The sequence below is a fragment of the Acromyrmex echinatior genome, chromosome 10 (genome assembly GCF_024713525.1).
Source record: "Acromyrmex echinatior isolate Ae372 chromosome 10, ASM2471352v2, whole genome shotgun sequence".
Classification (NCBI taxonomy): Eukaryota; Metazoa; Arthropoda; class Insecta; order Hymenoptera; family Formicidae; genus Acromyrmex; species Acromyrmex echinatior.
The window spans coordinates 11,463,790-11,489,494 of NC_141861.1; the positions used below are offsets into that span (position 1 = coordinate 11,463,790).

At 34.2% G+C, this 25,705-nt stretch overlaps 2 protein-coding genes across 5 annotated transcripts in view; one reads left to right on the plus strand and one right to left on the minus strand.

Annotated features, from left to right (window-relative positions):
• The first annotated feature begins 463 nt into the window (after positions 1 to 463).
• Positions 464 to 1,774, plus strand: LOC147908327 (uncharacterized). The gene is made up of 3 exons (XM_087410524.1): positions 464 to 732; positions 1,157 to 1,430; positions 1,523 to 1,774. The coding sequence occupies exons 1-3, from the start codon at positions 464 to 466 to the stop codon at positions 1,772 to 1,774; spliced, it is 795 nt and encodes a 264-aa protein (XP_087266650.1).
• A 2,012-nt stretch (positions 1,775 to 3,786) lies between these two features.
• The window catches only part of wun (wunen), a 105,964-nt gene continuing 84,045 nt past the window's right edge, over positions 3,787 to 25,705 (minus strand). For all 4 annotated transcript variants that reach the window (XM_087410742.1, XM_087410746.1, XM_087410743.1 and 1 more), the window contains one exon: positions 3,787 to 4,101. In XM_087410742.1, coding sequence (XP_087266868.1) covers positions 3,937 to 4,101 — 165 coding nt within the window. In that variant the 3' untranslated portion in view covers positions 3,787 to 3,936. The remainder of the gene's footprint in view (positions 4,102 to 25,705) is intronic.

Genomic DNA, 25,705 nt, shown 5'->3' on the forward strand with positions numbered 1-25,705 from the left:
AATTTTATGGAGATTTTCGCCTGAGCAACCTGTACAAGATTATCGCTTAAATACTGTTACGGATGGCCAAGCTTGTGCGTCTTACTTGACGGTACGTTGTTTGAGACAACTAGGTGAGGAGGATAAAAAGAGTTATCCGCTTGCGTCTCATACTTTATTGAATGATACTTATGTCGACGATATAATATCGGGGGCTAGCACGATTGATAATGCTCATTCTTTGCAAGAACAATTAACTATTACTATATAGCTATGTTATGAGAAGGAGAATTCGAAACGCACAAATGGTGCTCTAATTCTGACGACGCACTGAAAAGTTCCGCAAGAGCTCTGTGAATCTAATTCTAGTTTCAAGATTGATGCGAATGATACTATTCGAGCTTTGGGGCTTGAATGGAAGCCAAATTCGGACAGACTTCAGTTTACCACAAATACAATAAGTCATGCGTCCACAAAGCGCGAGATGTCCGCAATTGGTAAACTATTCGATCCTTTGGGTTTGATAGGTCCCATTTTAACAGTAGCTAAAATCCTGATGCAAAGTCTTTGGGAAATCAAGACAGGCTGGAACGATTCACTCCCAGATTCGGTGCAAGACAAGTGGAAGGAATTCCGAGATTCCTTAAATAATACTCACGAATTATATGTTCCTCAATTAGTTGTAGGTGTATCAAAGAATTGTCAATATTCCATGTTTGGATTTTGTGACGCTTCCGAGAAAGCATATGGCATGTATCTACATACGATCGATAAGCGAATCCAGCGAAGAAACGATAGTTAGATTATTATGCACGAAAGCGAGGGTAGCCCCTTTAAAGAATCTATATCTAGGTTAGAACTATGTAGCGCGTTATTACTATGTAAATTGATCAATAATGTAAAACACGCCATTCACATTGGAATTGATGAAATACGGGCTTGATCTGATTCCATAGTCGTGCTGTATTGGCTTCGCGGCGACGTAGCGCGTTGGGAAGCTTTCGTATCCAACCGTCGGAAATTAACGAAATACTGCCTGCTATCCATTGAAACCATGTAAGAGATTCGGAGTATCCCGCAAATCTGATCTCAAGAGGCGTTTCACCTGTTCAGTTGAAGGATAATTATTATGGTGGAATGGCCCTAAATGATTGTCATATATTCGTCCCATCACAAGCGGAGAAAGTCTCGATTTGGAATTCGCCGAGGATGCCATACACAGAGCCGAGATTGAAGCTAAGCAACTCACTGCAGTCTGCAATCTCATCGTACCTCAATTATTGATTTCCAATGAGACAATCAACACACTCATCACGAACTGCTCAACGTTCATGAGGATTGAGCGGATACTTGCTTATTGCATTAGATTTCTTCATAATTGCCGCAAAGGACATGAAGATCGAGAATTATCTAAATTGACTCTACCTGAGTTGGAGTTATCAAGACGCGAGGTACTTAAGCAACATTCACAATGTGTCTACTTCGCGGAAGAACTAAAATGCCTTCAAAACGAGAAATAAACAGAACTAGTCCATTATTTCAGTTACACCCATTTCTAGACGAACATGGTATAATCAGAGTGGGCGAACGACTTCAGGCGGCGCCTTGGAGTTTCGAAAGGAAACATCCCATCTTACTGCCCACACAATGCAAGATCACACGTTTGCTGATCGAAAGAGAGCATCGCGCTCTACTACATGCTAATCCACAATTGTTGCTGGCATCAATACGCCAACAATACTGGCCGCTAAACGCAAGAAATTTGGTACGTCAGATTTGCCGTTCCTGTGTCTGATGTGCTAAGCATAACCCAAGAGGACTAACACAAGCGATGGGATCCCTTCCCAGTGATAGAGTGCAGCCATCCAGAGCATTCGCCGTTACGGGAGTCGATTTTGCAGGACCAATCACTACCCTTGTTAACAAAGGACGAGGTCGGAAAACATACAAATCCTACATGCATTATTTATATGCTTCGCCACTAAAGCCATTCATCTCGAAACTATAAGTGAGCTATCTATGACGGCCTTCCTAGCCATGTTACGCCGCTTTATTGATCAACGAGGTTCACCTCGAAAGATTTGCGGCGATAACGCTACCAATTTCGTGGGTGCTAAATGCGAGTTACAAGAGTTGTCGCTTTTCTACGCACATCCATCAACGGAAATTGGCGACGCGTTGAGAGAGGCATAGAATGGAGGTTTATTCCTCCATATTCGCCACATCTAGGAAGTCTATGGGAAGCAGGAGTCAAATCCTGTAAATATCATTTCCGCAGAGTCATGGGCAATACTTTGTTTACCTTTGAGGAATTGACAACGTCTCTCATGCAGATTGAAGCGTGCCTGAATTCGAGATCGTTGTCACCCCTATCCTCTGATCCTTCTAATCTGGAAGCTTTAACGCCAGGACATTTCCTCATAGGAGAACCACTAACCAGTCTTCCGGAGAACAATCTAACTGATATAAATATCAATCGCCTTAATAGGTGGGAAATGGTTAAACGCTCGGTCCAAGAATTTTGGAACGGGCAGCCGAATACGTGTCCAATTTGCAAAGTCGCGTCAAATGGAAAACTCGCCAGAAAAATCTCCAAGTCAACGACCTCGTGCTCTTAAAGGAGGATAATCTTCCACCGTTAAAATGGAGAATTGGACGCGTCACCGAAGTTCATCCTGGCAAAGACAATTTAGTACGCGTCGCGACGGTGCGCACGACCACTGGTATTGTTAAACATGCAATTGCTAAACTTTGCAAGTTACCAGTGAATAATTCTATAAAGGAAGATTAATTGATTAATCTTGATGGGCGGTGTGTTAGCGCGTTAACTCCATTTATCGATCTAAGCGCTCCATGCCCGCGCTCGTTAGTGGATAAGGCCCATCATGTTAGGGCCCGTTGCCGAGAGAGGGAGTTGCCTAGCGTACATAGGCATTGGCGCGACGATAGCGAGACCACGCCGGGTCACTTCCGTGCGAGACAACAACGTGCAAAGGTCCAAAGGTCCGCGATCGCGATTAGACAAAAAGCTATAAAAAGTGCGTGTATCCAGTCAACTTCCACATCACACATACACAACATAAATTTGGCGTGAAACGAGTCAATTATCCAATCACAACAGTACTGCATTTTCTCATTTTTACCAACATGAGAAATACGGTGTTAAAAAATTCTAAAAAAGTTCTAAAAAAAATTCTTAGAGTACTATGAGAAGAAAATAAACAATTTTTATCTCTTGCAATTTTTCAATAAAGTTGTTAGTAATCGAGTAAAACATTGAAGACCAATTTTCGACAATTTTTAGCAATTAATATCTTGTTAACTATTGCAAAAATTGCAAAATGGTAGAGGACTTTTCTTCTCAGTTTAGTCCATTCTGTCCCTATGCAAAAGATTTCTCATTATTTTCCAAACATCCTATACAGCTATGGAAGATAGAATTTAGATAAATATATTTAAATATATAAGTCTAAACTATAGACTCAAAAGAGTTTTGCTTTATTCACTTATATACAGGGAATGGAAATAACTCATTACTTGTAACGAAATTACAGTTATAAGTTATTTTTTTTGTAACTTTACTGATAATTGCATTATTTTTTTGGTAGCTGTAACATAATTACATTTTTTTTAGTAATGGTAACGAATTTTAGAGTTACTTTTATCATTATTTTGCACACGATTGGACACAGTTCGATTGGGTACGCTTGAGATTAGAAAATCTCTAGGCATCCGTTCGCTGCGATTATCAATAGTGATCGTTAATTTTTAAAAAGACAGAAAAATAACGAAAAGTTATTTCTCAAGTAACAGTAATGAATTACTTTCAAAAATCAGTAACTAATAACGATAACTTGTACTTTTTCTACTCGGTAATGAGTAAGTAACTATAACTTGTTACTTTTAAAAAGTAACTTTCCATTCCCTGTTTATATATTATAGAAATCTTCTTCTACATTAATCACATATAAAACAACAATCAAGGATATTAACACTTATATCATCACTTCTACAATCACTAATACAATCAATTATACAATTACTTATACAATCACACATATTTATTTCATTACAATCGTCCAAACACATTGTTGTTATCTCTGGCAATGAGTCTGATTCATTCTGCAATTAATAGAAATATATATAATCAGATTAGAAAAATTTTTCTTATTGATCAAAAGTATGAAGAAAAAAATTGTTTAATGTATGATGTACATGATGATATCGTATTTTTTACACTCCTTTTATTTTCAGATAAAGCCGAATCAAAAACATGTTTAGACAAATGTTGTATGAGTTGACGGAATACAAGTAATGGTAAAATCAATTTCAAAAAAATCTATTTTTATAGTCATATGAACGTCATGGCTATTTTTAAAAAATGAAATTATATTTTTCTTTTCTCAAAATGATTGTTAATTATTCTATATATATAATACAAGTATTTAAATCGAAGTAGAAATACATCATAAAAACGAACGTGATATAATTCAAAACGTATGAAAAGAAGAGCATAAAAAACCGCACAAGTTATAATTTGTGATATTTAATTATCATTACATTAATAAAAACATTAGACATTTCGGTCACAATCTGACCATCCTCAGTAAATTCACAATATTCTTAAAACGCAGAATTACATATAGACATTAAATTCAATTGTCGTATGATATAATTATATAAAAACGTGTTCTTTCATATGTGAAGGTGCCTCGTATAATAAAATTACACCGCCAATTGTCATATCACAAAAAGTGTATAACGAGAATTTCCAGATTCTAAATTATTATTAATTTAACAAATTTACGTATCATTAATATCTTTTAATCGAAATACATATGTGAGAATAGAATCGTTACCTGTTTTACAGCAAAAAAAAATAATGATGTATCTCAAGTACATCCTTTGCACAGAAATTGAAAATTTGTCGTGACATTGTGTATTATTATTTGTCATATCATATATGTTACCACTATTTATATGTATAAGTCAAAAGTTTAGAAAGTTCTAGAATTATTTATTAAGTGTAAGAGAGATCTTTCTTAAGAAGAGGCAAATAAACATCAGGCAAATCTTCAGTGTCACTTTGCTTATTGATACCACTTATTTCGCCTTTAATGTATATCATTTCAGAAATTCTTTTCATTAATGATTGTTCTGTGTCTTCTTTTTTCTTATGTTATCCCAATCCAATTCATGCAACTCATTCAACTGGTGACGTGAAATCACAGACATCTCGAAAGTGGATCTTCTTATGTCAGCCTTATGTTCTTTTATACAAGTTTTAATTTCCTTTTTGTTTGGCTAACATAAGAAGATTCACAATATTTAAACAATTTATTTTGTAGACTATTCCACGATGATCATCCTTAAGTAAAGGATCTTTTCCAGTTTTTAAATATATTCATTTTATTCATGGATTTATAAGCGATATTAAGGCCATGAATAAGTGCAAGTTTTTTAAATTTTTCAGATACTTTGCTTAAATATGGTATTGTGAAAAATTTTCTTTGAATTAGAATTAGAATCATTTTCGTTATTATTGTCCTCACGATTTTGATCTAAATTAGTTCTACTTTCCAAAATTTTTATTCTATTTTTTATTATTGAAAATATGAATTTAAGAGGATAACCATTCATTAAAAGAGTGTGAATTAAATCAGAGATGTTTTTTTTTTGAAATTTTGGATGAGATAAAAACAAAATTCTATCTAATTGCCCGATGATTACACCACTTTTATGTACTAACGGATGATTCGAATTTGAATTTAATGTCAGCTATATGTAATTCTGTGTTTTAAGAATATTGTGAATTTACTGAGGATGGCCAGATTGTGGCCGAAACGTCTAATGTTTTTATTAATGTAATGAAATTAAATATCACAAACTATAACTTGTGCGGTGGTTTTTTATGCTCTTCTTTTCATACGTTTAGAAGTAGAAATATTGAAATTCAATAATTTATGAGATATTTATATTTTATATAAAATATTTTGATATTTTGCTATATATAGGCATATTTTGATATAAAATAAAAAAATATACCTTGTTAACTATTAATTTGTTTACAAGAACAAAGAATAATTGATTTTCAAAAATGTTCAAATCAGTTTAGTTATATCTATAAAGTTATTAATTACAAATAAATTTAATTAATAGTTCATGTATATAAAAAGATGATTCAGATCAAAGATCACAGGAGCCGGCATTACATATTCCTCATGGAAAACTGAATCGAAAATGTTAATAGCAAAATGTTGTCAATATGTTTGTCAAGTTTTTGAATGGTGAGCCTTTGAAATCGTTCAAACACAGAGTATAAAATTCACGCCATCAGGCAATAAAGCAACCGCGCTCGTATTTTGATAGTTATCACTAAATGATGTTGAATGAGTATTGAACAGATTCCGTGAAATCTCTATTAACTTCTACTGTTTTATTCTTAAATTGAGCCCAATTTAATTGACGAGGAGTAATTTTAATTACAAATTCGACAAAACGTCAAAAAGAAATGTATATTTTTGAAAAATGTATTTCAAGTAATAAATAAATATTAATAAATTAAATCAATATTAATTAATACTCATTGTAAGTAAGAATATTTAAGCTTATAACGGTAGAAGCTAGATCTTAAAATGTTTAAAATAATTTAATGTAAATTATACATATACCGTAAGTTAAATAAGATCGTGGTCGGCCTTATTCAAAGTTAATAAAAGATATCACCCTGAATCTATAATGAATCCATAGAGAGTATTTTTGTCCTTGATGCACTATCAAGAAAGATTCAGTTATCATTGAACTTTCTTAAAAGAATTAAGCGCCATGAGTATCAAATACGCATCATCCTATGAAACTGTGTTCCTCTGCACTCACTCAAAAATGTCACAATTAGCGGCTGCTAAATATATGAAAAAGTCGAAATCATTCGTACAGAAGTGGGTGCAGCGATATAATGTAGCAAAAAATATCGATGATTTATCGGAACGTGGCTCGATATGCAAGTGATAGACAAAAAAGACGATAAAAAAATAGTGAATCTGTTTTCGCGGATTCCTGGCTTAACACTGCGTCAAGGACAAACAAAATTGAAGCAGAAAGGTTTAGATATATCGTACGAAACTATTCGAACCTATCTCAACGCTAATAACATGAAATGGTGCAACACGCTGGTTGACCACGCTCTTATTTGACTTACTATATATATGTATATATATATATATATATATATATATATATAATATATATATATATGTGTGTGTGTGTGTGTGTGTGTACGATACAGGATATTTAGCGTAACGATGCGCACGATTTTTCGGACACTTCCGACAGTTTAAAAAAAGAGTTGAAAAATGAATATTTATCTGTTCCATACAAGCTACAACATACAATAAAAAAATATATAAAAAAATTTTTTTAATGGCATACAATTTTTTTCCATAACATTTTAAGGGTCTCCAAGACGAATTCAAATCATTATCAAAATGTCATTTTTATTGATATTGTATTGATTTTGTATTGCATATTTTATTAAATAAGTGCATCATATATATGTTATCATAAATATCCATTAGCAAGGAATACTATTAGGTCATTTAAAAAGTATCTGCGGTTTTTTCATTCAAAAATTGAACAAAAAACCGTGGATACTTTTTAAATGACCTAATATAATAAGCATAAAATCAAATCAATAAAAAACACTGTAACTTATGTATGTATGCATGATCTGTGTCTAGTCAGAAGTTGTAAGCACTGCTATTACAATTAATGATGCGAATTTGATATTAAATATCAATAAAATAAACGCGAGCGTGGTGTAGCAAGCAGTGTACGAGACTGCTATACTAGAAATCCAGATTAGATCATTATCGTTGTAATCAGCGAAAATCCTCGAGTAACAAGTTTTAGTGAAATCAAACAATTTTTTGCTCTTTTGTCCGCCATATTAGAATCGCCATTTTGAATTTTGAAAATCTAAGAACACATTCGTAATTAGAGATCCCAAAAACCACCGAGTATTCAGTTTCGATCAAGTAATTTTTTACTTTTTGGTTCACCATCTTGGACCCTTCATTTTGAATTTCTAAAATCTAATGTTAGATTTGCAATTAACAACCCCGAAAACCCCCGAATGACAAGTTACACTAAAATCAAAAAATTTTTCACTTTTTTGTCCGCCATATTGGATCCGCCATTTTGAATTTTGAAAATCTATGATTACTAAGCCAGATTCGTCAGTGACCATGAAAAACTCCCGTAACAAATTTCATCTGAATTCTAAAAAAAAATGTATGCTTTAAAGGGTTAAAAAATTTAAGATGACTGATTTTTTTATGAAAAAAAATTTTTTTAAATATTTTTTTATTGCATGATATGTGTTTTATTGCATGTATATCAATATATAAATTATAATATAAATATTTCGCGGCTACAGAATCTTCAATATAAATAAGTGAACATATTTTTTTCACTTTACAACTATTTTAAATTAAAGAAAAATCCCATGTCAATTATTGATGATAAATACTGACGAATCATATCAAATCTTCAAAACTATTGGGAAATCGTTTTAACGATACGCTATCGCTGACCACAGATGGCGCTTCTACCACCGGGACGTTCATCTTTTGCATGCATGATTAAACAGTAACAGTTCGAGCCTTCCCTGCGTCGCGATCCCTCCTCAACAGGTTATGGGCCCAGGCAACGATTCGTGATAAGTGTTCGTGTTAAAGTGACAAAGTGAGTGAGGTTCTCGGTGATCAAGTGCGTCAAAGAAAACGACACTCACAATGAATGTGTCCGCTATGAGCCGCATTGAAACGCTCAATAAAGACAACTACGACACCTGGAAAATGCAGATGCAAGCAATATTGGTGAAGAACAACGCAAATATGTGCGCATATAACGCATGGAAATATGTGAATGGAACGGACGTGAAAACGGAATTAGTTGCCGACGACGATGGGATATCTGCCCAAGCTCGTGCGGAATGGGACGACAACGATAGTAAGGCAATGTCAGATCTCATCCTTTCAATTCACCCGAGCGAATTGAAGCAGATCAAAGGCTGCACATCATCTCAAGAAATTTAGCTGAGATTGGAAGAGATATATCAATCCAAGAGTCCTGCCCGAAAGGCAACGCTGCTGAAGCGTCTCGCATTACAAAAAATGGCGGACGGGGAAGACGTGCGCGAACACATTCGTACATTCTTCGACGCAGTGGATAAACTGACCGAAATGGAAGTGATCATAAATCCCGATCTGCTCGCGATATGAAAACTTCCGATGTGCCATCAAGTCGCGCGATGAATTACCTGCACTGGAAGCACTACGAATTAAAATAATTGAAGAGAGCGACGCCTGAAAAAAGGACAACAACATTCTTGTGCAAAACGCCATGGTAATCAAGACTTACGCAAATAAAAATTGGAAGAACAAAAAGAAGGCGGCATCGAAAAACGAGGACAAGGAAAAATCTAAACTTAAATGCCACAGTTGCGGAAAAATTGGGCACAAGGCGGCCGACTGCTGGTATCGAGACAAACAATTAGCCAAAACGGCCGAAGATATGGGATTCTTTGCGACGCTCGCGACGAAGCCATTGCCGTTCGAAAGCGGACGAAGCGCACGAGGCGCGCCGAAGACTCGCGAAGATAACCGAAGGCGAAGTTTCCCGAGCAATCGCCGAAGACGGAGAGTGCAGATTGCAGCGAGCCGGGCCACTCGGCGACGGTGTCCGAAGTTTCCCGAAGGACGCCGAAGGCGCGACTGTAGCGAACCGCAGCGAGAATAACAAGTCGACGCACGCGTTAACCGCAACTCGCAATGAACTATGGTGCCTCGACAGCGGCTGCACGTCGCACATTTGCAAAGACGCCCATGAATTCACTGAGATGAGGGCGTGCGAAGTCGGACAACTCAACTTAGCGAGCAATGCCTCTACAAAGATCAATGCGAAAGGAGTCGTGACTATTGTAGCGAATTCAGACGGACACGAACGTGGTGCTGAGCGATACACTCCACGTCCCCGACTTGCGCACAAATTTGCTTTCAGTCGGTAAAATAACCGAAAAGGGTAACATTTAACAGAAACTCCGCATCTATAATAGATGACGACGGAAATACGAAATTCGTCGCAAAACGTATCGACGGACTTTATTATCTCGAGGGAAATGCGCGATCGGAGTGTAGACTGACTTTGCACCGCAAGATTCAAAACGGAATATCAACGGATTCTGAGATCGTGAAATGGCATCGACGCCTAGGACACCTGAATCTGAAAGACTTAGTGAAGTGCGATCGCGAGAATAGAGTGCGAGGACTGCGCTTGGATAAATTCCATGGACCGCTCGAATGTGAAATCTGCACCCGAGCAAAAATGACTAGGATTCCTTTCCCGAAGAACTCAAATAGAAAAACGGAATTGTTGGAGCTCATTTATTCAGACGTTTGCGGACCCATGCGCGTGGAAACGAACGGCGGGGCCCGGTATTTCGTGACCTTCATAGACGACAATTCGAAGTGGTGTCACGTGAGGATGATCAAAAGGAAGAGCGACGTATTCAATTGCTTCATAGAAGGCCTTCGCAGAAAATTCTACCGGAAAGAAGATAAAATACCTTCAAACGGATAACGGTCTGGAATACGTGAATACGGAGTTCAATGAATTTCTGAAAGCGAACGGAATTCAGCGGCGACTCACTGCACCTTACAACCCGGAACAGAATGGAACGGCGGAAAGGAAAAATCGCACGTTAGTGGAGATGGCGAGGTGTCTTCTGACGTAATCTGGATTAGCCACATCATTTTGGGGCGAGGCCATCGCCACGACAAACTATTTACGAAATCGGTGCCCCACAAGTAGTCTGAAGGGGAGGACACCGTACGAAAAATGGAGAGGACGCACACCGAACGTCAGCCATCTCAGAGACTTCGGATGCGAAGTCTATGTCCTGGATAGGACACCCGGCAAGGGGAAGCTCGAACCTCGATCTACGAGAGGAGTATTCATCGACTACTCTGATACGTCAAGAGCCTACAGAGTCTGGCTACCGGAAGAAAAGAAAGTCGTGATATCAAGAGATGTCAAATTCATGGAGAATAACACAAAAAATTCTACCCGTATTGAATCTGTGCCGGAAACGTTCAGTGAGAAGAAGGCCGATGATCCAATAGACGGACCACATGAAATGGACATCGAGCTAACCCTCCCACCAATAGTTAACGAAACCGTACCAGAAGACGAGACAGAGAAAAACTTCGAAGACAGGCAATCGGCGGCGAATGAGCGGGACGTCGTTGCACAGAGAGACTCGCAGGCGAAAAGGGGCCGAGGCAGGCCTACCATAGTGCGCACTGGACTGAGGGGAAGACTCCCCAAAAGGTATCATGAAGCTCGCACCGCCAGCGAAGAAATGGAACACGCCTTCTCGGTGGAGATCCCCATACGTCAGGCCATGGATTGCTCTGATGCGGATGAATGGATCCGCGCCATGGCGGAAGAAGTGATTTCTATCGTCAAAAATGACACGTGGGAACTTGAACAAAGACCGACAAATCGCGACGTGATTGGAAGCAGGTTCGTCTTAAGAAATAAATACGACGCGAACGGAGTCGTTGAACGCCGCAAAGCTCGGTTGGTCGCAAAAGGTTTCTCCCAAAAGCCAGGAGTGGACTTTCACGAAACGTTTGCGCCAGTAGCGCGTTTGAATTCGATTCGTGCTCTAACCGCGGTGGCGGCGAAACATCAGATGTCGATGCATCAGATCGATGTGACGACAGCCTATTTAAATGGAGACCTTGACGAAGAAATCTTCATGGAGCTACCGGAATTTCTTGAAGAAACCATGCAGCAAGTGGTTCAATCTGGCATGGCATCAAGAAGAATCAAGGATAAGGTCAAGAAGATGCTAGACCAGATCAGGATTGGCGACATGGTATGCCGCCTAAGAAAATCCCTTTACGGACTGCGCCAAGCTGCACGAAGCTGGAACAATAAAATTAGTGAAGCCATCAAGGAATACGGAGGCATTCCTGCCGACGCCGATCCTTGCGTATTCCGAGTAAATAGAAGGGGAATCACACTTTTAATTACCGTATATGTCGACGACATCATGATCGCCTCCGACAGCATCAAGGAGATTCGTAACTTCAAACAATTTTTGGCTCAGAAGTTCGACATCAAGGATCAAGGTGAGATTGGATACTGTATAGGACTGGAGTTCAATCGAGACAACGGAGGTATCTCGATTCGCCAAAAAGGTTACATCTTAGACATCCTAAAAAAATTCGGGATGGCCGACTCGAAATCTGTGTCAACGCCTATGGACATTGGAGTTAAACTGACTCACCCTGAGGGCGCCATGGAGAAGAAGTATGCCGAGTTGCCCTATCGTGAATTGGTGGGTGCTTTGATGTATTTGGCTACTGCAACGAGGCCCGATATTGCACATGCCGTGAGTTTCCTGAGCCAGTTTCTAACCAACTACAGACAAGAACACTGGACCGCTGCAAAACGCGTTTTACGTTACCTGAGAGGGACACTGGATATCGGGATTACCTACGGATGTGGCGAAAGCTCAATCATCGGTTTCTCGGATTCTGACTGGGGAAACTGCCTCACAGACAGACGGTCGTACACCGGATACATATTCATGTACAACGGAGGTGCTGTATCCTGGGAGTCGAGGAAGAAAGAAGTGGCTTTATCTTCGACAGAAGCCGAATATATGGCTCCCACCGAAGCCTCTAAAGAAGCCATTCATCTAAAAGGCTGAAATTTCTCAATTCAGAGGACCCGCCAGAGGTCATCGTTTTCAGTGACAATCAAGGAGCGCTGAAACTAGTCGAGAATCCGGTCTTCCACGCTAGGACAAAGCATATCGACATACGACACCATTTTGTTCGTGAAGCTATAAATAACGGATCCTTTCAGCTGCGTCACGTCTCAACGGAAGAAATGGCTGCAGACGTCCTAACGAAAGGATTACCGAGACCTAAGCACGATAAGTGCCGGAGTTTGATTGGTCTCGGAAAAGCATGAGTAATAGTTCTCCTTTGGTTCGATCGCGTATCGAGGGGAAGTATTGGGAAATCGTTTTAACGATACGCTATCGCTGACCACAAATGGCGCTTCTACCACCGGAACGTTCATCTTTTGCATGCATGATTAAACAATAACAGTTCGAGCCTTCCCTGCGTCGCGATCCCTCCTCAACAAAAACGTAATCTAAAATTAAAAATGCAAAACCAATTACTCGTTTAATGGTGAAACCTATTACGTTTAATCCTATAATGTAAGAATATCATCACAATTGATTTATCTAGATCAAAATATATATAAATTCGTAGGAATTTCTGATTCTAAAAAATTATACAATAAATATTCACATGATGGTGCGAAAACGATTTCCTCAAAAATTTTTATAAAACAGTATGTAACAGCAATATTCGTTTAGTTTTAACAATGACGATTAAACTCACAATAATTTCATTAATATTAACAGTAAGAAACTAAAATCATGACACAATACTGATATAACAAGGCATGTAACAAAGTAGTTGCGGGAAAATCCCACTTCTATTTTTTCTGACTTCTGCGGCGTAAGTTCCAGCGTATTTGCTGGAGTTATCCTATATTCTATTATATCGTGCTCAAAAATTATTGAATGTTTTGAAGAATCTAATTTTAAATTATTAATGTGTTCTTTTATTCTTGTTTTCAATTGTCTTTTTGATTGGCCTACATATGTAGCATCACAGTTTTTACAATTAATTTTATATATTACAATTTATTAATTTTTCCGAGATAGTTATGTAATATCTTTTTGTACATCTCTTTTTAAAAATATATGATCAATTATATCCTGCTCGTTATTGAAAACACCATAAGAAAATTATATATTGTTATAAACCAAATAGGTCATACCCAAAATCTACATCTGCAGATTCTCTGCAGACCAGTAGTTAAAGCATCACAAATCAAGTCACCTATTTTTTATTTCAAAACCGACGACATACTTTACTTTAAAATGCAACCACGCATTAATTCGACCTAATTTTTATATATAAAAACGTAAGCCTCGAGCATCTCGGGGGGAGAGAGGGGGGGGGGTTCCAAAAAGTCAAGAAAACACACGACTACTGGGAGAATCTTCGTTATTGCGAGCGCTACTGCGAGACGTTGTAAAATTGTAATACATCGAGTACACTAAGTGACAATAAAACTTCTTACACCACGGACGCTGACCTATATTAATTGGAAGACTTCGAGCCCTTACCAAAATGAGCCCTTACCAAATGACACCACCACGTCCAATCTGTGAATCCGCGGCACGTCGTACCTTGACAGTACGACTGGTTAACGGGGGGGGGGGGGGGCTGACCCGTAAATTCTATAAACGGTACGCGGAATGGTACAACAATATAAAAATTAACGGGCAAAGACAAGCGAATGATAAGATGTTGTAATATAATTAAAATAATTTTAATGTTCGATTTACATTAATCTTAATAGCGAAACTAGTTTCGACTTTACTAAGTCTTCCTCAGTCGCAAGTATGTTACATTAATAGTCAATTGATATTAAAAGTATTACATAATGAAAATTCGGAATATGTCAATGAACTGTAGTATTCATTTGGTTAAAACGTTCTCTTGATGTTGCAAAAGTTTAATATGAAGCAACATCTGGTAATTTATATTAATCTAAAAATGAAGTACAAATTAATATGATAATAAATTTAAAATTAAATTATAATTTGTGGAATCTATCCTATCTATCTTTTGATCTTAACGGCAGTCGTGTACGAAGTGGCAAAAGAAACGATCCGATATTAAATTGACATTCAACTCAACAATAAAGTCGATAACATAAACATTCAACAGTCGTTATTACTGATCCTATCAAGGATATTGGAATAAGATTTATTTAAAAATGCCATGTATTCTTTGGCATTAATCCGATTATTCTGTGCTTTGATATGGATCATTTCAGATATTAATCTCTCGAAATAATTACTTTCTTTATCTAGAATTTTTACGTCAGATCATTCAAATGTGTGATTATGTTCTAACATATGACCAATAATAACAGAATGGTTACTTTTATCTCGATTCATGTTCTTTTTATGCTCCATACTTTTATTTTCAATTGCCTCTTCGTTTGACTCACGTAAAATGTATCGCAATCCTTACAATTAATCTTGTAAACGACATTATTATTGCAATCATCCGGAATTCTATCCTTATGTCCCTTTATGACGTTATTAAATTTATTCAGACATTTATAGCCAATCATAAATTTATCAATAGCTGAGGATACAATTTCCGAAGCTCTTTTGATATAAAGAAAGAATATGTCTCTCTCCAACCTCATCGTGTCGTGTCACAGGAATTTTATTAAGTTTTGTTGTAATTAAATATTTTAATCTATTGTTCATTTTTCTAAAAATTAAATTCATAAGATATTTAATCCATTATTTAATAATGTATTTACTATTAATCGTAAGTTTTTCTGATGATAAGACGGATGTGACAATAATATAGCTCTATCCACCATGCTGTATATTGTACAATTTTGTGACACAATGGATGAGAAGAAAGACAGATATCTTTCTGAGAATGATTCCGCCTTGCGGAATCAATCTAATATGATTCTGTTGTTTTCTATTTTAATTGTAAGGTCTAAGAAATTAATACAATGTTCCTCCTCTAACTCCACAGTGAATTGCAGTCTCAAATGATATTTATTAAACGTATCTAAGATATTATTAAATCTGTTTTGAAGCTGTCAACAGAATTCATCTACATATCGATAGTAGATTGGTAATTCTACATTGATATCAACAAATGCCTTGTTTTCCAAGTCTTGCATGACAATATCTCCAATGATCGGTGACAATGGCGATCTCATTGACACTCCAAATATCTGTTTAAATAGTTTTCCTTCAAAAGTGAAAAAGAAATGACAATACAAATTTAGTAGATGACATATTCCGAATTTTCATTATGTAAGACTTTTAATATCAATTGACTGTTAATGTAACATGTATGATAATACTTGCGACCGAAGAAAACTCAGTAAAGTCGAAACTAGTTTCGCTAGATTAATAAAAATCGAACATTAAAATTATTTTAATTATATTACAACATTTTATCATTCGCTCATCTTTAGCCAATTCATCTTTAGTCAATTTATATATATATATATATATATATATATATATATCTCTTTTTACTTTGATAAACTTGTTTAAATTGTTAATCGATCTGAACTCAAAAATAGTCATTTGTTTATTAAACATTGATGTGATTAATTTTGAAAAATCTTCTACTGAATGACCAAGAAATCTTTTTTTATGATATTATATATTTATGATTGGGAACTGTTTTTTTGATGAATAAAATATTTTGATTTATTAACTACAATATTTTTGATCCTTTTTATTATTAATCGAATTGAAAATGAGGTCTATAGGAAAACCATTGTTCATCAACAATTTTATGTACTATTCAGCATTACTTTGATAAAAAGATGGATGAGACAATAAAACCGCATGATCAATTAAATTATAGATGGTTCCTACTTCGTGGCATTGTTCGAATAATATGATATGTAACGTCCCGAAAAAGTATCTTTGTGGAACCAGTTTACAATAATTTTATTTGAGGATCTTGATTATGAGATGTTCAAAAAATTGAGACAATAGTTTTCCTCAATCTCAATTGTGAATTTAAATCTTTCGTGATATGTGTTGAATTTTGTAAGAATACTCTCTGTTTCATCCCTCGGAATTACAAACAATATATCATCTACATATTTAAAATATATTGGCAAATCCAGTGTGTTCAGTATGCTGTTTTCCAAATCTTGCATAACAATGTCTGCAATAATTGGCAAAAGAGGGGAACCTATCTTGTAATTCCCAGGAATGAAACAGATAATATTCTTACAAAAATCAACATACATCATAAAAAACTTAATTTCACAATAATATCTGTAATTTAATTGATCACGCGGTCTCATCTTTTTATCAGAGTAATATTGAATGATGCATAAAATTGTTGATGGACAATGGTTTTCCTATATATCTCATTTTCATTTGATTAATAATAGGATCAAAAATATTGTAATTAATAAATTAAAATTTTTAAATCATAGTCAAAAAACAGTTGACAATCGTAATATTATAAAAAAAAATTTCTTGGTTATTCCGTATGTAGAAGATTGATTTTTCAAAATCAATCACATCAATATTTAATAAACAAACGACTATTTTTGGGTTCAGATCGATTAAGAATTTAAACAAGTTTATCAAAGAGATATATACAAAAAGATGTTAGAGAACTATCTCCGAAAAATCATGTAATATATAAAATTAATTGTAAAAACTGCGATGCTACATGTAATCAAAAAGACAATTGAGAACAAGAGTAAAGGAATACTTACATTAACATTAACATTAACATTAATAATTTTAAATTAGATATTTCAAAACATTCAATAATTTCTGAACATATAATAGAACATAACCATAATTTTGATAGGAAAACACAAAAGTTTTAGATATTAAATATAATATTATCACAAAAAAGTAATATTAGAAATTATTCATATAAAAGAACAATAAAACAGTAATAAAAACAGTAATAAAACAGTATTAATCAAATTAAAGACATTGAATTACTTAATGCTTCTTATTTCGACATATTAAAAGAAATCTCTTAAGAATACAGTTAGGTTGAACGAATGAAAAGAAAAATCCACAAGAAATAGAAAACAACAAATAAAAAACCTTGTGTTCTCCCACCAATCATAATTGTAATCTTATATATTCTCGATCATTCGTGGGAACCGTTAGACACAACATTATATATCGTCATTGTTAAAACTAAACGAATGTTGCTGTTACATATTTTTTTATAAAAACTTTTGAGGAGATCATTTTCGTATCATCATGTGAGTATTTGTTGTTTAGTTTTTCAGAACCAGAAATTCCTACGAATTTATATATTATTTTGATCTAGATAAATCAATTGTGATGATATTCTTACATTACATTATGGGACTAAATCTCACCGTTAAACGAGTAATTGATTTTGCATTTTTAATTTTAGACGTTTTGAAGATTTGACATGACTCACTAGTATTTATCATTAATAATTGACATGGGATTTTTGTTTAATTTAAAATAGTTGTAAAACGAAAGAAATATGTTCACTTATTTATACTGAAGAAGGCTTTGTGTAGCTGAAACGTTTATAGTATAATTTATATATTGATAATTATATTGATATATTAAATTTACATTAAATATTTTAACAAAACATCTTATATTGCTCGTTATTTGGCTAATTTTTTAATTGTTCTCCATCTAACTATTCATGAGAAAATTATAATTACAACACTAAGAAAATTTTATAACGCGTACAGTAATACTTACAATTCAAAATAATAAAATTACAAAATCGTGAATAAAAAAGTCGTTTCGATTTTCACTTTGCACAACATAAATGACACACTAGGGTATTTTGTATTCCGCCTCGAAATGCATCGTTCCTACTCGACTGCCATATAGAGACCGACTTGCCACGAACTTTTCAGCTGATAGTTGGGGATCCAAACTAACGGTAGATGAAGCCAGAAGTTCGATTTACGGGATTATAAAATATATATACGAAAAAGTCTTGGATCTTTTGGATTCCGAGTGGCATTTAAGGGTTAATGTGTTGACAAAATTTTAAATAAATTTATTGTGAAAAATATTACCTCGATCGGGATTTGAACCCGGATCTCTTATATTTTGTACGAGCATCCTAAGCCATTAGACTACTAAGGTCTTAATAATATTCTTCGCAATAATCGGTATGTAGAAACAATAACGCTTCTTTCAGGAAACATGTATAAACAAAAATAAATGATTTTATTAAGGCCCTTAATGTAATAAATACCAATTGTAAGTAAGAATATTCAAGCCTATAATGATCGAAGCTACATCTTTAATACTTAAAATAATTCAATGTGAATTATTCAATTATACAGGGTGTTTGGAAATTAGTGATAAGTCTTTTGCACAGAAGCAAAATGGACTAAACTGAGAAGGAGGGTCCTCTACCATTTTACAATTGTCGCAATGGTTAACGAGTTATTAAGTTATGAAAATAGCCAAATTCAGCCCATCGCCAAATGCAAGAGCGCGATAAGATAGGACTGCCCAGCGCGGTGAGGCGCGCGTGTTGGCCGCCCTATGCGAAAAACTTATCACTAATTTCCAACCATCCTACATATATGTACATACATATATACTATTTATAGCTATTCAAACTGCGCACCAAATTGGTTTTCCGGACTTACAAACGCAATTAACCTTCTGGAATAATATCAAAAATTAAATTAAATTGATAAGCAAATTTCAATCCGATACATTAGAAGGATGTTAATGTGCAAAATATTAATTAAATTATCTAAACAGATAATATTAAAAATAACAGTTAATAAACATTTCCAAATGAACACGAAATTCTGAATTGATGAAATTCTGAAATTACGATATGAAAAGAAAGAAAAATATTATAATGAAGAAATCGAAGTAAGCAAATAAGCTTGTTACTAAAAATTACATTAAAATATAATTTTATTATTATTAAATTTTTTCTTAATATTGTTTATGACAGAATTATATGAAAAAAAGTTTTGGAAATGTTTGTTGACTGATGTTTTTAATATTATTTGTTTGGATGATTTAATTAATATTACATAATAGAAACTAACGTGATTTATAAATCTTAAAATTTATGAAAAATAAAACTTATGAAAAGAAGAGTAAATAAAATTTATGAAAAGAAGAGCATAAAAACCACAGCACAAGGTGTTATTTGTAATATTTAATTATCATTACATTAATAAAATCTTAGACATTTCGGTCACAATCTGGCCATCTTCAGTAAATTCACAATATTCTTAAAACGATAGGAAACAAGACCGTTTATGTTAAATAACTTTAAAATCCGAAGCGCCACTACGGTCTGAGTATTAAAATGTTGAACTAATAAATATATTTTCAAACAATTGAATTAATTTCTTGTTTCCTATCTTATTATTTATATACGCGCACTGAAAATATGCGTTATTTTCTATACATATTGGTTATTGTGAAGAATTATTGCTAAGGTTTCGGTAATCTAAAGGCTCAGGAAGTTTATTACAGTTTTTTAAGATTAATTTGGGAAATTTGGGGGGATTATTAATATTTCAGATTAATTGCGTTTAATGCCGACAACCATATCGGCATGTAATTATCATTTCTGAAATTAATTCAATTGTTTGAAAATATATATATTAGTTCAACATCTTAATACTCAGACCGTAGTAACGCTTCGGATTTTAAAGTTATTCTTAAAACGCAAAATTACAAATATCTGACGTTACATTCAATTCATTCGTCATGTAAAATAATTATATCTAAACGTGTTCTTTCATCATGTGAAGGTGCATCGTACAACAATGTTGCAGCGTCAATTGTCATATTTCGAATTATGTAGAGAGAACAAGAATTTTCAGATTCTAATTTAAAAATTAATATTATTAATATTTTCAAGTCGAAATGTATGAGAATAAAATCGTTACCTGTTTTACAGCAAAAAAACTTTTTGATGAATCTTAAGTACATCCTATGCATAGTTTAGACTCTGAGATGAATGGCGATACCCTTAGTGCACCATTGAAGTTAAAGAAAATATCAACCAAAGATATTATGGCCAATGAAGGATAAACAACGCATAATATTAATATTTGTCCGGACAGTTTCAAAACAAATTTTACAATAACGAGTACAAACGAACAATGACTAATAAATCTCAGTGACATTGACATTCCGGAGAAAGCCAAAGTAGTTTTGCAATTAGGTCAGCAATTCAACTTGCCTAATAATGTCATTAACAAAGAGAGGAGTGTGCTCGAATTCATTAAACATGTTAAGCATAATCTTTTCAGAACTGACGACGAATTTTGTAAGAATGTTAGGAACGGAACCATTCATATACTTAAATCAATAAATCACTGTGATATTAAATTGTTCGGAAACAATATCATAAGAGAAGGTGTGAAGGAAGTAAAGTGATTCGTCTCAGAGAATCCGGAAATTTTAATTACCAGATCCGATAAAAGCAACACAACATTAATTATGAATCATGAATGTTACAAAGAGAAAATGTACGAGATTCTTAATGATCAAAGCACAATTTAATACATAAAGATCCTACTAAAAAAATTACTATGGAAATTAGTAACTTATTAAAAAGTTGGAAAAACAAAGAATACATTGACCTGAACTTATATAAAAAATTGTAAGTATCGGACAGTGAACTTCCGAGTTCTCATGGACTGCCAAAAATCCATAAGGAAGGTCATCCGCTAAGATTGATAGTTAGCTGCATAAATAGTGCTTTTTATCCATTGGCGACCTTCCTAAAAGATATTATAGACAACAATAATAAAAAGAATTTTAGTTATGTAAAAAACAGTTTTGATATTGTAAGTAAGCTCAATGGAAAGGTAATCGATAAAAACTTTAATATTATATCATTCGACGTGATCTCGATGTACACGAACATTCCGATCGATTTAGTATTAAAGAATGTAGGTGGAACTCGATTGGAAACAAGACTTCGATTCCTTTCTATGAGTTTATTAAAGCTATCATGATTATAATTAACTCTACATTTTTTAAATTCGACAAAAAAATATTTAGACAGATTTTTGGCATGCCAATGGGCTCTCCATTGTCCCCTATTTTAGCGAATATCGTTCTACAAGACTTAGAACAAGAAATTATTACTGCTAATAATATTATCTCGTCATTTTATTTCCATTATGTTGATAACATTGTATTAGCGGTGTACAAAGATAAAGTTGAGAATATTCTAGAATTGTTTAATTCATATCATGAAAGGCTAACATTCACAGTTGATTCTGGCGATGAAAATGGCATTAACTTTTTAGATGTCAAACTAATGAGACAAGAAGGAAGAATTATCATCTATATTTATAAAAAACCTATTGGGAGTACAAATAAGTTTCCGTCGTTTGACAAAAGACGGTGCCACTAACAAGCTATGGTTAAAATTATCTGATGTAAAACGTTATAATGTAAGATTGGACATCTGTCAACAACATAACCTTAAAATACTAGCGATTTTGTAGCAGCATCATATATTTTTTTTGTGCGAAAATGTCGAGTTTTGAGCCGAATAAGCGTCATTTGCGGGAACTTTTGATTTACTTCTTTAATTTAAAGAAATCTACAGCTGAGGCTCATCGATTGCTTGTAGAAGCATGTGAGGCTGCCTTAAGTGAGAGAGTTGTCGTGAGTGGTTTCAAAAGTTTAAGAACGGTGAATTTGACGTCGAAGACAAAGAACGTAGCAGAAGGCCGAAAGTGTACGAAGACGCGGAATTGGAAGCATTATTGAATGAAGATTCGTGCCAAAAAGAACTTGCACTTACATTAGGAGCGACTCAACAAGCAATTTCACATTGTTTGAAATCATTGGGAATAATTCAAAAGCAAGGGAATTGGGGAATATGAACTGAAGCCGAGAAACATTGAACGCCGATTTTCCATATGTGAAATGCTGCTTGTCAGGCATAAACGAAAGTTTTTTGCATCATATAGTCACTGATGATGAAAAATGGATCCATTACGATAACCCAAAGAAGAGGAAATCATGGGAATCACCTGGCCATGCTTCAACATCGACAGTCAAGCCGAATATTCATGAAAAAAAACTCATGTTGTGTATTTGGTGGGATCAGCTTGGTGTCGTGTATTATGAGTTGCTCAAACCGAACGAAACCGTTACTGGGGCTCTCTATCGAACACAATTGATGAGATTGAGCCGAGCACTCAAGGAAAAACGCGCCCACTACTACTCCAGGCATGACAAAATTATTCTCCTGCATGATAATGCTCGACCACATGTTGCGGCGCCGGTCAAAACCTACACTCAATTGGGAAGTTCTACCCCACCCGCCATATTCACCAGACATTGCCCCTTTCGATTACTATCTATTTCGATCGATGACGCATGGCCTGTCTGAGCAGCACTTCACATCATATGAAGATACTAAAAATTGGATCGATAATTGAATAGCCTTAAAAGATGAAGCGTTCTTCCAACGCGGTATCCGTATGCTACCAGAAAGATGGGAAAAAGTAATGGCTAGCGATGGACAATACTTTCAATAAAACATGTACCGTTCTTTCACAATAAATGCTTAATTTTTTATTAAAAACGGCGGAAACTTATTTGTACTCCCAATACTAATTCAGGGAGATATTTAAGTTATTTTTCGAATCATCCATTAGTACATAAAAGGAGGGTAATCATCGGATAATTAGATAGAATATTGCTTTTATCCCATCCAAAATTCCAAAAAAAAAACATCTCTGACTTAATTCAAACTCTAAATAATGGTTATCGTCTTAAATTCATTTTTTCAACAATAAAAAATAGAATTAAAACTTTAGAAAATAGAACGAATTTAGACAAAAATAGTAATTACAACAATAACAAAAGCGACTCTAATTCTAATTTAAAGGAAAAATTTTTTATAATATCATATTTAAGTAAAGTATCTGAAAGATTTAAAAAACTATCACATATTCAGGAACTTAATATCGCTTATAAACCTATAAATAAAATGAATAGATTCATTAAAACAGAAAAAGATCCTTTGCCTAAAGAGGATCATTGTGAAGTCGTTTATAAAATAAATTGTTTTAATTGTGAATCTTCTTATGTTGGCTAAACAAAAATTAAAAACTCAAATAAAAGAACATAAGGCTGACATAAAAAGATCCACTTCTGAAATATCAGTGGTTTCACGTTATCAGTTGAATGAGATGCACGACTGGACTGAGATAATATCAGAATTTTAGACACAGAACAATCTTTAATAAAAAGAAGAATTTCTGAAATGATACACATTAAAAGCCAAATAAGTAGTAATCAATAAGCAAAGTAACACCGAAGGTTTGCCCGATGTTTATCTGCCTTTTCTAAAGAAAGATCTCTCTCACTCTTAATAAATAATTCTAGAATAATCTAAAAATTTTGACACAAATATATAAATAGTGGTAACATACATGCTATGACAAATAATAACACACAATGTCACGACAAATTTTCATCTGTGTAAAGGATGTACTTAAGATTCATCAAAAAGTTTTTTTGCTGTAAAACAGGTAACGATTCTATTCTCATACATTTCGATTTGAAAATATTATTGATAGGTTAATTTTTAAATTAGAATCTGGAAATTCTTGTTCTCTCTCTCTCTACATAATTCGAAATATGACACTTGACGCTGCAACATTGTACGATGCATCTTCACATGATGAAAGAACACGCTTAGATATAATTATTTTACATGATGAATGTAATGTCAGATATTTGTAATTTTGCGTTTTAAGAATATTGTGAATTTACTGAAGATGGCAAATTGTGGCCGAAACATCTAATGTTTTATTAATGTAATGATAATTAAATATCACAAATAACACCTTGTGGTTTTTATGCTCTTCTTTTCATAAGTTTTAATTAATATTAATTTAATTTATTAACAATAGTTTATTACTTAAAATATGTATCTCAAAGATACACACTTTTTAATAATGTTTTATCGAATTTGTAATTGAAATTACTCTTCGTCAATTAAATTTAATTTAAGAATACGTAGATGTTAATAGAGATTTCACGGAACATTTTCAATTCAACATCATAACATTTAGCGATATTCGTCAAAGCGCGATTCGCGGCTAGCGGCTTGATTGCGCCGCGCTTGACAGCGCGAATTTTATACGCCGTAGTTGGACGGTTTAAAATTATAAAATTTATAATTTATAACAGTGCTCGGAATTAGTTGTACATTTCGGGTCAATTTCTGAAGCCGCCTACTTTTCCCCACTACCGCTCAACACTAGACGCTCGACCATAGACATAATAAGAATAAACTGAACGCGAGGTTTGAAATGTGAAGATCAGGTAGAAAAGGAGGGACAATGGATGCTGTATAGCTTTCTCTTTCTAACGAGGAAAAAGTGAAGGAAAGGTAAAAAAGAAAAGTAGAGAAACAGTTGAATGTGATAGAAAGAGTGATATGCTCGAACAGAGAGAGAAAGCATCTCTTCTCTGTCCTTTTTTACCTGACGCCAAAATAGAGGACATCCTGTTGAAAATTCTTGTAAATTTTTTATATCAGATCTTAAAAGAGTTGTATGTGATCAATCAAGGTCATTAAATGAACGTACATAATCATATAAGAATCTTATATACTTTGTTTGTTCATGAATCTCCAGTAATCTTTAATGACTTTAGGAATCTGGAATGAATCGTACACAACATTATTGCAATGAAAAGATCTTGCTTTATAAGAAACTTTTAAAAAATAGTTTTTTTACAGGATCTAAGAATATGATATTAATTATATATATGATTTTCTGAAGTATATTTGATGAAAAATCATTTATTAGTCTTAAGAGAGACATAATTATTGAATAATTTATTTATTTCCAAGTTGATACAAGTCTGGCATGAAACGTACACGACGATTTATATAGCAATAAAAAGATCTTGCCTTAACCTTATAAGAAACTCTTAAAAATAACACAGGATCATCTAAGATTATAGTATTAATTATGTATGATTCCTAAGTGTTACATG